The sequence below is a fragment of the Megalopta genalis genome, unplaced genomic scaffold (genome assembly GCF_051020955.1).
Source record: "Megalopta genalis isolate 19385.01 unplaced genomic scaffold, iyMegGena1_principal scaffold0100, whole genome shotgun sequence".
Lineage (NCBI taxonomy): Eukaryota > Metazoa > Arthropoda > Insecta > Hymenoptera > Halictidae > Megalopta > Megalopta genalis.
Genome location: NW_027476169.1, coordinates 599858 through 613412, shown reverse-complemented (window position 1 = coordinate 613412; position 13555 = coordinate 599858). Strand labels below are relative to the sequence as shown.

General features: G+C 38.6%; 2 protein-coding genes across 2 annotated transcripts; both read left to right on the top strand.

Annotated features, from left to right (window-relative positions):
- The first annotated feature begins 95 nt into the window (after positions 1 to 95).
- LOC143262234 (uncharacterized) lies at positions 96 to 5075 on the top strand. Its single transcript, XM_076528129.1, has 7 exons — positions 96 to 297; positions 737 to 2464; positions 2549 to 2702; positions 2790 to 2950; positions 3042 to 3336; positions 3420 to 3555; positions 3834 to 5075. Exons 1-7 carry the CDS (start codon positions 259 to 261, stop codon positions 4057 to 4059), a joined length of 2739 nt encoding a protein of 912 aa, XP_076384244.1. The 5' UTR covers positions 96 to 258; the 3' UTR covers positions 4060 to 5075.
- Positions 5076 to 7919: 2844 nt separating this feature from the next.
- Positions 7920 to 12921, top strand: LOC143262225 (uncharacterized). The gene is made up of 5 exons (XM_076528100.1): positions 7920 to 8176; positions 8598 to 8951; positions 9581 to 9661; positions 12315 to 12395; positions 12679 to 12921. Exons 1-5 carry the CDS (start codon positions 8126 to 8128, stop codon positions 12919 to 12921), a joined length of 810 nt encoding a protein of 269 aa, XP_076384215.1. The 5' UTR covers positions 7920 to 8125.
- The last annotated feature ends 634 nt before the right edge of the window (positions 12922 to 13555 follow it).

Genomic DNA, 13555 nt, shown 5'->3' with positions numbered 1-13555 from the left:
TCTCGCTAACGAAGTAAAGTAGATCTCATTATTGTCCAGTATATGTATTTGAAGTAACAAAAGTTACTGCACAGTTTCCTAGCTTGATTGCACCAGGGTCTTTTCATTGGAAGGAGGCATTCTGATCTCTGATCCATGATCCTTCGTGGCAGATAGAGGATGTTTTTATTCTTGAACGACGTTAATATTGTCTGTTTCTTGTCTCAAAAACCATTTTCTTATTCTACACTATTGAAAGGTTTAATGTAATTGTCAGCCATGGACATACGAGGAATAGAAGTTACAAATCAACTGCGAGTAAGTGAACGATCTACGCTTTTATTATGGCATTTTATATCTTTCTAGCTATCGGACCGTTTGTAATTGCTTCGAGCAAAACATCTTGTAAAATTATTAATTAATTGTCTGACGATTATTTGCTATCGTTGTTCTATCAACTTTGGAATAATTTTTGTAGCGTTAGCCTAAAGAATTTTGAGTGTAAGATAACACAATGACAATAAATAAATCTTATAGTAGATTTATTCATACTTTTACATAATTTAAGGATTATCATTATAAGAAGATCGAGACATGATGTAAAATATATAAAGTATTGTATGTGTAACGATGCAGATAACGATACCTTAAGATAGCCGTTCTTCTGCAGTTTAAAATCAACGTAATCAAGAAATTATATTCTGTGAGTTATTGGTGTTGACATAGTAATAAGAATGCTTTATCATTCTTTTTTCAGAGTGCCATTCGTGCTAAATTACTAGAATTAGGAGTTAGATACGACGAAGAATTACCAGATTATATTTTAGTAATGGTTGTAAATAAAAAGTCTCGTCAACAAATGCACGATGATCTATATCTGTTTCTAGAGAATTGTACAACTCCGTTTGTAGACTGGCTTCATGACCAAGTGTTAAAGAAATTGCAGAAGGTCACGGTAGCTAAAAGAAAATCATTAAGGGAATTTGTGCCTACAGTTGTGGTTAAACAAGAGGAAGAAAGGAAAAAGAAAAAGACATCAACGACCTCCTTTTTAGAAGATCAGGGCGTTAATCAACCTCTGGAGAGGTCTTCCAATAAGAGTACAAAGGATGATAAATCATTCCATAAACAAAGTGGAAAACCATCTGTGTCTAGTCAAAAATTAGATACAAGTCAAGCCAAAAGTGTAGAAAAGTCTGTAAAAAGTGCAGGTCATGACGCTAAATCAGACGTTGGATTGGATCACAGCGATTCTCATCAAACTGTATCAAAGAAAATACAGCCAAACGATAGTCAAGCGGGAAATGCGAATAAGGAACCAGTTGCTATCGAGACTTCTGGTGGTAGGTTGGGGGATTCTCGAATTGAAGTAAAAGCAGATGTTCCCTCATCCAGAACACTGAAAAGACCGTTGGATACAGCAAATAATATTCGCGATAACTCGGATAAGAAACAAAATGAAGCGAAGCGATCGAAGATTGAAGATGACGAGAAAAGTATAACGGAAGACAATGTAAAAAAATTAAAATCTTGTATCAATAAACCAAAAGTTACATCTGTTGTCTCTGTGAAAAATCGTCTTGGTATAGTGTCTCCCAGAAAGAAATTTGAAGTTCACAGAGATAAGACGGATAATGACAACCGATACCGACAGAATGAAAAGCGTGTAGAAAAGCACAGGTTCGATGGCATTCGTAGTAACAATAATTTCCAAAGAGGAAGAAATTTTGAGACGGACGAACGTGCAAGGAGAAACCGTGAAGCCGAGTCGAAACATAATGATTCTGATAAAATTAGCAGTGATGTTAAGACACGTTTGGGCAACTCCAAAGTTGACAAAATTTCTAAAAATGTAGAATTAAGAGATAAGGTGAACTCTACTGTAAAATCAAAATCAGTTGGAAAACCGGCGAGTACGATTAAAGATCGTTTAGGGATCGCGCGTACCGATAGGTTGCAGAAACAATTGGGAGTCAAAGAGTCGATGGAATTCAAAAGTAAACTGTTGGAGCAAGATCGGGATACATTAAGTAACAACAAAAACATTAAAACTAGACTGGGACCGTTGAAAAACAATTTTCGACCGGTGACAGTTAAAGGTGGTTTCAATTTAATAAATAGACGTTCTCAGAGTAGCGAAGACGATGATTATCTCAACTTGGGGGCAGAAGAAGAGTTAGACAATGACGATCAATCTACCGGAATTTCTGGTCCCATTAAATCTCACATAATAGCCGTAAATAAACTTACTCCAGCAAAGACTGAAAGAAAACGATTGAAGTTGTCGGAAAGAACTAGTAAAGAGTCCAGCGATGCAGAAGACATCGAAGATACTAAGATACCAAGCAAAGTAATCGTAACTCCAAGACCGCTGAAACCTCTGCAGCCAACGCAGAAACGTGCCACGCAATCCTTGCTGTTACGAGCGGTTGCAGAAGCCAACCAGTCAGTTGTTACTCAAAAGAATCCTGAACCATCTCTATTGGTTTGTATAAAATAACAAATCGGTCAGGGAATTACTTTTCTATCATTATATTGTACATTAATCTCTCTTAATTTATGCTTGCAGGATAAGAAGCAAACATTGAAACATCTTAAGCCGACCGTCGTTCGAGAAGTAGGACAAAATTTGTCGGTACATCTCAATTCTAATAAGAGATTGGTCATGGAAAAGATCCAGGTCGAGTTAAATACCGATGTTTCCGAGACGAAATTGAAGCCTTGTAAGTATGTTTGTTTCTAGGCAGGTACGAACGCGTACAACACCTAAAATTCTTTCTCTAATACATTTAGTATTGTACGATCTGTAGATGTAAAACAATCGGTTACTGAGGAGCATATGGGCGTGGTAATGTCGTTGTTTCAAAGAAGCGACGACAACCAAAAATTTTTAGTCACCCTGAACGGATACAACAACAACCTTATCAAGGAGAAAGCTGTATCCGACGACGACGAACGACTGGAAATGGAGGTAGTTAACCGTAGCCGCAGTTAGTTAAATTTATAAGCGCTTCACTTACTTTAGCCGTCCTTAACACTATTTCCATGAATCGTGTTCGAAGGTAAATGAAGACGATGAACTTGTGCTTTTAACAACACAAAATGATGTATATGCCCAGAATGAGTCAGAAACATCTGTTTTTCAAGTAACCGAAGTGGATGGTGAGATGGATGCGAATGGAAAAGAAAGAGCGGAAGAGAATAATGAAAACTGTAACACCGAGAATGTCGAGAAGACTGAGGAGGTACCGAGGAAACGAAGAAAATTAAGTCCCATAGTATATAACAGATCTCATTCACCCAGTCCTGCAGATATCAAGACCAGTACTGTATTGACAAACCCATTGTTGGCCAAACGTAAGTGACACAATAAATTGAGACGACGAATTGTTATCGTGCAAGAATGAAAATTTCATGTACTTTTCATGTCTCTGTTTCAGATTTAGACAAAAAGTCAACAACAACAACAGAAAGCGCGGTAACAGTGTTAGACAAGTCGAAGGAGAAGTGCAGATATTGGCCGAACTGTACGTTAGGAAGCAAATGCGCGTACCTTCATCCCATTGTTATGTGCAGGTTTGTATTTCTCTCAATTCTGAACATTGCAATTGTCCTCAAACAATTTTTTATCCATTGCCTAGCGAACCAATCTCTCTAACGTCCCCAAAAAATTTAAATCGCTTGGCTAAATTCTGAAAAAGCTATTCCGTTTTAAAAGCTGTGCATTAAAATGAATGAATTCAAATTGACCAGAGGAGCCTCAGAGTCTGCCCATTTTTGAGGATCCTCTTGTTTGTTACAAATATTTGTCCAACATATCTGCAAAGCTGACAGTCCTCTTGTTTACATTACAGCGCGTTTCCTGCTTGTAAATTCGGAGACAAGTGTGCGTACAGACATCCTAAATGCAAATTCGGACTGGCCTGCACAAAACTGGGATGCGTGTTCTCCCATCCGACGCAGCAGTGCAAGTACCATCCGTTCTGCACGAAACCGTCTTGCCAGTATTCGCATCCGACGCCGGTCCCAGCCGAGGCGACTACGCAAAGGGCGAAGTTCACGTGGCGCAGACGAGACTGAGCCTGAGAACGGTTCAACCGATGTACAAATTCCTTCATCTTCTAGCCGAGCGGCGAGTCCGCTCGCTCGAACAGGAATCCCTTGCGCGTGTTTCGCACCGGATCGCAAGCGCGTGGCGTCGCCGTTTGCGAAACAAACTGATTCGCGAGGTGTATCGGTAGCGCTATACTGCCAATCGCATTCCGTTCGATGCATAGAAGAGAGATCTTACCGCGCATTCTGTATCATACCGTTTCACGAGCAATTTCCGAGTAAACAAAAAAAAAATATAAGCACAGAATCGACGCAGGGTAACGATAGCTATTTTCTTTTTCACCCTGTAGCTGTTTAACGTTGTTCGTGGTGGTACACCGGCGCACACGTCTATTGTACAGACTAAAATATGATCCTGGAGAGGAGAGTATCTCTTCGATCGTATACAAATTTCAGAAAGAAATCTCGACCTTCGGTACTCTCTCTTAATCTGTATTATATATACATACCGTATATACGCGAACGTCGTCTAAACAATGACAACACATTTTGCATTTGTCGGGCAATAACAGAATTTCGCTCGATCTTCGAAAAACCTTCGCGAATCCAGTCACGAATGGATCGCGAGTTTCGCGTTCGTTTCATTCGGTATCAAAGCGTCCCGCGGGAACCAGGCGTTCGCCTTAATAAAAAAAGAACCACCGACCTCGTCTCGTGATTATTCGAAATTACAAACGAGTTCTACTCGATGTATTTCCTGCGATATGTAATCGTTCGCGACGCTTTCCTCCCTTAACGGAGGATGCGTCGCGGTGAAAGAAATCGTTGTTGCGTTACGAAACGTACTGTAATCGTACTAAAAATCGTAAAAAAAAGAAAGAAACATCTTGCGCCATTATCGAAGGCACAAGCATCGAGCCGGTTCGTCACGAATTGTATTTAACAAATTTAACCGAAGCCTAATAAGTCTCTTCCGGTCGTTCTCGTATAAGCGAACGAAACGCAGAATCAAACCTACGAATAAAAAAAAATACAACAAGCGACGGGATAAGTGCATATTAATTGTTCGTGTATATCTCTCCTGTGTGTCTACCTTGTTTTTCTATCGAACTCGATCGTTAACACGTAAGCCGATCCTCGGAACGGCAATACCTTAGTTTGTAAGTTTACACCCTTATTCATGATTGTACACGTTTCAAGGTAAACCTTTTCAATAACAATACGCAGTGTAATTAACTGGGACAGCGCGGCAATCGTCTTATACCTGGCCGGCAATACCACCTATATCGACTAGGAGGGATTTTACCTGAACAGCCGTATTGCAATAAACCGTTATGACATTATTTTCGCAGCGATCGTTCGCTGCGACCCCTGGACACGTCACTTTTAGGGTGTCGTATTTTATCGAGCGACGACCGCGCGGCGCGCCATTACCGTCGCCATCTTTGTTCCTCGTCGGTACGCAGTAAACTTTTATTATCGGCCGGCGGAGCCGTGCGACGACGATGTGTCACCGCCCGGTGCCGGGCGTTCAATTTCAATGCCGCAGTTAATGAAAAACCATTAAATCCCGTCCCAAAACTTTGTACAGTAATAAGCACAGAATTTCTCCGAACTCGAAATAGGTTATCCCGGAGAACGCGCGCATCGATGGAAGTTATACCGAATGAAACGAAAAACAACGTCGGAAAAGTGAAACTTTTTTGGCTTTCTTTAATTTTTCTAGTCCTTAAGCACCGTAGACGGTTCGAGCGAACCACCTTACCTTATTCCTTAAAACTCCTCTCTCTCTCTCTCTCTCTCTCTCTCTCCTCGTTTCAATGCGTATTTATGTAAGAATCTAGTTGATTAAAAAGCCGGCAATGTTCGACCACCGATAACACCAGTTGTTTCATTACATCACAACCCCTGGAACCGATTTAACGCCGCGCCGCGATACAGTTATTGGATCGCAAGGAGACTTCGAAAAGAAGATGCCTTCGATAGACCTATCCTCCGGGCTTATCTTATCTCGCGCATTGTCACGGTGCCTCTCGTCGGAGCGCCGCGTTGTTTCGTCCAGTTTTCTTCTGGTATTAGCGCGGCCACGCTGACGACGAGTCACGTGAAATTCGCGTGGCGAATTTCAGCAGATCGGTAGATCGCGATTCCAGCGGTTCTCATCTCCTACGCGTGACTTTCACGAGCGAGAGGGTAAATCGAGTTTCACGCGCCGGGGAAGCTCCGTTTTTCTTCGCATCGCCGCCGATTCGCCACGATATTATTATTACTATTATTATTATTATTATTACGATTTAGATCGCGGCGAAACATCTACTTAGGCTCAATCGAATCTCCGTTTTCCGAATCTTCGCGATACGAAAACTACAAGATGCAAGGGCGTAGCGTATTCGTCCGTTTCCCTTCGCTCCAGCTTGGAGAAGCGTTCAAATCGAAACACGAACATACTCGAACCCCGAAACTCGTGTTCGAGTGTGTTATTTTGCCTCGATACATTTCTCGAAACGTAGAGTGAGAGAAATTTCTTTTTGTACTCCCGCAATTAGAGGAGATATTTATAAGTGGCTTTATTTAGGTGGACCACCCTGTATAGATATTTATTCATTTGATTAAAAAAGTGAAATAAAAGAAAGAAAACAGTTTTAAAATATTGTAGCAGATAATGTAACATAACGAGAAACAATTCATTTTTATTAAGAATTTCCATGAAATTATACATTTTTCGTTAATCATTTATTTTATACGTATAATCATATCGAATTTAACATTTTTCAATATTCACGATGAACGCGACGTATGTATGGTAATATTGTTGGTGTTATTATCGAAACGCAAAATTATGATATACTTATTATTGTTTATGAAATATTGTACAATAACCGATTACCAATATCAAAGATAGATAGATAGATAGATAAAAACACCCTACACATTTCGGACACGATGTTAAACCATCACATTTGTTTCAGCATAACAGCAGTCGGAATTAAATTTTACCATACGATTAAAAATAATTTCAATCTAAGCTGGACTTGCACCGTTTTCCAATTAAACATATTTGCGATACTGTTAAGAGCTAAACACATCCATCTCCCAAATATTAGGATTCTGAATTTCGATATCGCTCTAAATTGTTTACAGATAAAAAGATCATACTAAGTTTTATTTACAACTACCGTTACTTTCATTATTTTTTTCAAAATATGGATGCTAACTTTCGAGAAGATTTTCTTGTATTTGTTATCTCAGGATACTGATATTTTTCTCAGTATAAATAATTTCGTATAAACACTTTTCATTACGGTAAAGTGACTTAAGCCACTTTAAAAATAAACGGCTCGTATATATAATATTATATAATAATATAATTATTCGAATCAATTAATCCTCGATAGCTGAATCTGTTTTCTTCTATTCCGATCGCTCTTTTTTTCCAAAGCTTACCTATATGTTTCAATAACCGTGTGCATGTATTAACAAATTGTTTAAAACAATTGTTTAAAGAAAAAAGAAAACTCGTCCATCAATCTGCAGTATGCGACGGACGCGTTTCTGCGTGTTTTCCCCGATGGTACGATTAGCGTCGCATTCCATTACAGCCGGCCCGGGGTAATTAATAGAAATTTACCTGCGCCAGCAGGAGCGGCGGCTTCGGAAAATCGAAATTCGTGTGCCCCCCTCCATAATGATCCTTTATTGCAGGCAAGGATAAAGAGGACGCGTACCTCCTTCCATAAAGATCCTTTGCTATTGGCAAAAATATAGGATACGTGGAGGGGGTGAGGGTGGACCACGTGCATTTTCGAATACCTGAGGGATGGTAAGCATATATAAGCTGGCGCGACGATTATCTTAATCATAAAGAGTCTTGTCTTCGACGGATAGGGTTTGAAATCGAAAGAAGTGCGCGTAATCATAAACAGTCTTGTCTTCGACAGAGCGAGTTTGAAATCGAAAGAAGTGCGCGTAATCATAAACAGTCTTATCTTCGACGGAGAGAGTTTGAAATCGAAAGAAGTGCGCGTAATCATAAACAGTCTTGTCTTTGACGGAACGAGTTTGAAATCGAAAGAAGTGCGCGTAGTTCTGTGAGATGGGTAACAGGAAGAACCGGAGGAATTCGTCGAAAAAGTCGCCGAAAAAGGTTCGTATTTATTCGCCGCTGTATTTCTTTCTTAATGCTTCCACGGCCGCGCTAGAAACCTCAGAAATGTTCGTAAAATTAAAATATTTCGTTCGATTAAAAAACAAAAATTATAAAGCAAACTTATACTTCATATATTATTATATTTACTTTATATATTATATACTTCATACTTTTTTTAATTTTTCATTAATCATAATCTGCCAGTTCGGTTGGCCAAGTGTTAGAAAAGACAGTGTTCTCTGAATAAAATCATCTTAATCGTCTATCGGTGAAAATGAACAAAAAAGGAAAACGTTAAATTGAATTATTTCTGCGCGTCGCGTTTTGCGGTAGTCTCGACGATTTTGCCGTGCACAAGAAATCGGAATTTCGTCGCGTCTACAGTGAACTAATTAAAATGTCATTTTTTTTTTAATAGAACACGGTGGAATTTTATAAAGAAAGGGCAGCAGTTATACCTGAGTGCCGGGATAAGAGTGAGGCCCTCGTAGAATACGGCGAGCAGGACGAACCGATCTGGAAACCACCCGCCGAAGTACCCCTCTGGTACTCATTGTACACTCGGTACGCAAGATTTCTGCTGTGCGAAACGCAGTGCCAGAAGGGTATCAGTTTTAACGAGGCACTGGAAAACTCTGCATCCGGTATGGCGGACCAATACTTCAGTGACTGCCTGCACCAAAATCGGTACAAGCCGCTTACGGCATTGGCTCATATGAAAAAACATGGGCCTCCGCAGACGCTGACGGCGAAATGGTCCACAAATGACAGGGTGAGTGATACAACAATAATCATATTCTATTTTCTTCTGTTTTAACGATACCGATTTCGATTACCATTGCAACGACACCGCGCGGTTATGTTAATCATAGTAATTATGTCAAAATTAATATGTCGCGTTAAAGTTTCTCGTACATGTTATTCGAGGGATTGCTTGAACTTGAGATTCGCGAAATTCTAATTCTCGGCCCGGCGATATATATTCTAATAACGGTAGCTTCTACATTTAACTCCTTAACCTACGATTTAACGTTCGAGAACTTTTTAGGCCGAAAACGTAAACATGCTCGCGCAGCCTTCGAGCCATTCGATTCGACTTGTGTAATACGCTGATCGGGCCAATCGTAAATATTACCGACCGGAATGTTTCGAATTGTATCGCATCTTGTATTACTGATTTTTGTATAAATATATATAATATTTATAATATTTTTTATATATATACTGTATAAATACAATATTCCACAAATATTTATAAATTTAAAAGGGCGCCGCCGCTAATGTTTATATTTGGCCCGATCAGCGTACTACGCGGGCTATGCCCGTAGTTGTAGGTTAAGGTGTTAACCAGGTGAAAAGAGATCACGATCATATTCTATAATATTATGTTATATTTTTCAGGAGCTGTTCGCTGCAGGTTATGCAGAACACGGCAAGGATTTTGCCTCTTTGAGGAAAAAATATTTGCCGGAAAAGACCAGGGTAAGTTCAATTTCATCGTCAGTTTTTTCCTTTTCTTTTTTCTTGCTTATTATCATTATTTCTATTATCTCTGCTCTTTCGAGTAATCATCGCTTCGAGATCTACCACTATTTTCGATCGTTCGATTCTAGGAAGACCTTGAAAGTCGAACAGAAGTTTTCTTCTTGAAGTAAACACGTTGATAAATCCATGCTTCGCGGTTGATCGTTCCTCCAAAAAAATAATCGTACGTATATTTTTCATGCACGATATGCTCAAAGCTTTTTTTTTTATAATGTTGCAGGGAGAAATCATCATCCATTATTATAAGTGGAAGAGGACTGCGGAGGGGAAAGAGCTCAACCGTCAGCGTGTTCTCACGGAGAACCGAAAACTTAAACGCAAGAGGACGGTTGAGCCAATCCCCGAGTTTCCAGCGTCGACAAGACGTTTTACGCGTAGCGCCGCCGCTGAACAGAGAGCGGCCATTGCGGCGGCGCAGGACGCTGTCGACGGTGGCGCTTCCACTTCCGCAAAGGAAGTGTGATACACCACCGTCCTTACACCATTTGAACCGCCGCAAACGCATTCCGGAGGCCATACTTTTCGGCACCTGTTCAAGAACGAGATTAATCACTCGTTTCGATTAGGAATGAATGAATATCTGCATGGCGTTGCTGAGTAGACCGTTGAAGACTGATATTGAATAGATCCCGGTGAAATAATTTTAATCTCCAAGCGTTATCGGCGTCATTAATTTCGATACTTGCTCACTGACTGCTTATTGACAAGCTTCGTGTACTATATTATATATATTGTATATATTTTTAATGTACAGTGACGGTAGGCGATATTTTATTTAATTAAGGCCACTGTATATTGTTATTATGTTTTTTCTTTTATTTGTGTGGGACGTTGTTCTCATTCAACTGTGTGAAACCTGACGTAAAATATATTAAATTTTGTAATACTATAAGGTAGTTTTCCGACATGTTAGAATTTTTAACGTGGAGTAATATTCGTAATGGTAATAATTATATGTACTTCAAAGTATTTCATCGATCTCGATTACCATGCGTTTTCCGTTCGATATTAGTTTATAGAATAGAGAAATAGAAAAGTTGTAATGTACAATAATACAAATACCTGATTTGGGCACGGTAGATAGTTGTTTCTTCAAATGAGAAGAATTCTAGTTGTATGAATGAACGTGTCGAATGAATGTATCGAATGAAGATAAGATGTACATAATTCTATTTTTTCATACCTGTCGCAATATATGACAAATTTAATAAAGGATAATCGACAGAAAATAAAATGGCTTTACATTTTCATCGCATACCCTTCATAGAAAAAAGGATTTTTTAAAATTAAAAGAAAATTTTTAAAAATTTAAAAAAAATGTTAAAAAGTTTCTTGAATCAAGCGTTCATTATAATAAAATTGCCGAAGAGTTTGAATAAAATTCAGTCTTGTAATTGTTGTAGAGAATCTGTCATGCTCGGAGCTCAGTAAAAGACCAGTGTTAAGAACGAGTAGAAGTCTCACAAAATTGAGGATACTTTAAAACTGGACTAAGCAACTCGAATATTTTTCAGATGATAGAGCATCTAGTCTACTAGACCCTGTCTGCTGAAACGGGTGTTATTAATTTTGCTATTATTTGGGATAACCAAAAAGAAAGAAAAAGTAACATTTCCAATAGATTTTTCAGCATGCATACAAGTTACCGAGTTATCTACGATTTTATATTTCAAAATTTTTTCATTTCCGTGTTATAGGCCCAATAAAAAGTTGAAAAAAAACGAGTTTTTGATTTTTTTTTTTAAAAAGTTGCTGCATTTTGAAAGGTGTGCGCTCAATTCTTCAATTTTTTTTATTTTTATTAAGAATTTCCATGAAATTATACATTTTTCGTTAATCATTTATTTTATACGTATAATCATATCGAATGTAACATTTTTAAATATTCACGATGTACGCGATGTATGTATGGTAATAAAAATTTGCCAATAATACTAAAATTTCCCGGTTGTTGGTCTTATTATCGAAACGCAAAATTATGATATACTTATTATTGTTTATGAAATATTGTACGATTTCCATTACCATTGCAACGACACCGCGCGGTTATGTTAATCATAGTAATTATGTCAAAATTAATATGTCGCGTTAAAGTTTCTCGTACATGTTATTCGAGGGATTGCTTGAACTTGAGATTCGCGAAATTCTAATTCTCGGCCCGGCGATATATATTCTAATAACGGTAGCTTCTACATTTAACTCCTTAACCTACGATTTAACGTTCGAGAATTTTTTAGGCCGAAAACGTAAACATGCTCGCGCAGCCTTCGAGCCATTCGATTCGACTTGTGTAATACGCTGATCGGGCCAATCGTAAATATTACCGACCGGAATGTTTCGAATTGTATCGCATCTTGTATTACTGATTTTTGTATAAATATATATAATATTTATAATATTTTTTATATATATACTGTATAAATACAATATTCCACAAATATTTATAAATTTAAAAGGGCGCCGCCGCTAATGTTTATATTTGGCCCGATCAGCGTACTACGCGGGCTATGCCCGTAGTTGTAGGTTAAGGTGTTAACCAGGTGAAAAGAGATCACGATCATATTCTATAATATTATGTTATATTTTTCAGGAGCTGTTCGCTGCAGGTTATGTAGTACACGGCAAGGATTTTGCCTCTTTAAGAAAACAATATTTGCCGGAGAAGACCAGGGTAAGTTCAATTTCATCGTCAGTTTCTTCCTCTTCTTTTTTCTTGCTTATTATCATTATTTCTATTATCACTGCTCTTTCGAGTAATCATCGCTTCGAGATCTACCACTATTTTCGATCGTTGGATTCTAGGAAGACCTTGAAAGTCGAACAGAAGTTTTCTTCTTGAAGTAAACACGTTGATAAATCCATGCTTCGCGGTTGATCGTTCCTCCAAAAAAATAATCGTACGTATATTTTTCATGCACGATATGCTCAAAGCTTTTTTTTTTATAATGTTGCAGGGAGAAATCATCATCCATTATTATAAGTGGAAGAGGACTGCGGAGGGGAAAGAGCTCAACCGTCAGCGTGTTCTCACGGAGAACCGAAAACTTAAACGCAAGAGGACGGTTGAGCCAATCCCCGAGTTTCCAGCGTCGACAAGACGTTTTACGCGTAGCGCCGCCGCTGAACAGAGAGCGGCCATTGCGGCGGCGCAGGACGCTGTCGACGGTGGCGCTTCCACTTCCGCAAAGGAAGTGTGATACACCACCGTCCTTACACCATTTGAACCGCCGCAAACGCATTCCGGAGGCCATACTTTTCGGAACCTGTTCAAGAACGAGATTAATCACTCGTTTCGATTAGGAATGAATGAATATCTGCATGGCGTTGCTGAGTAGACCGTTGAAGACTGATATTGAATAGATCCCGGTGAAATAATTTTAATCTCCAAGCGTTATCGGCGTCATTAATTTCGATACTTGCTCACTGACTGCTTATTGACAAGCTTCGTGTACTATATTATATATATTGTATATATTTTTAATGTACAGTGACGGTAGGCGATATTTTATTTAATTAAGGCCACTGTATATTGTTATTATGTTTTTTCTTTTATTTGTGTGGGACGTTGTTCTCATTCAACTGTGTGAAACCTGACGTAAAATATATTAAATTTTGTAATACTATAAGGTAGTTTTCCGACATGTTAGAATTTTTAACGTGGAGTAATATTCGTAATGGTAATAATTATATGTACTTCAAAGTATTTCATCGATCTCGATTACCATGCGTTTTCCGTTCGATATTAGTTTATAGAATAGAGAAATAGAAAAGTTGTAATGTACAATAATACAAATACCTGATTTGGGCACGGTAGATAGTTGTTTCTTCAAA

What these genes read in the sequence shown, in the direction of transcription:
- LOC143262225 (XM_076528100.1), top strand. Translation starts at nt 8,126, where the DNA reads ATGGGTAACAGGAAGAACCGGAGGAATTCGTCGAAAAAGTCGCCGAAA. An exon ending in AATGGTCCACAAATGACAGG is followed by an intron (nt 8,952 to 9,580) that starts GTGAGTGATACA and finishes TATATTTTTCAG; the next exon opens with GAGCTGTTCGCTGCAGGTTA. An exon ending in ATTTGCCGGAGAAGACCAGG is followed by an intron (nt 12,396 to 12,678) that starts GTAAGTTCAATT and finishes ATAATGTTGCAG; the next exon opens with GGAGAAATCATCATCCATTA.
- LOC143262234 (XM_076528129.1), top strand. Translation starts at nt 259, where the DNA reads ATGGACATACGAGGAATAGAAGTTACAAATCAACTGCGA. An exon ending in AAGTTACAAATCAACTGCGA is followed by an intron (nt 298 to 736) that starts GTAAGTGAACGA and finishes TTCTTTTTTCAG; the next exon opens with AGTGCCATTCGTGCTAAATT. An exon ending in CATCCCATTGTTATGTGCAG is followed by an intron (nt 3,556 to 3,833) that starts GTTTGTATTTCT and finishes TTTACATTACAG; the next exon opens with CGCGTTTCCTGCTTGTAAAT.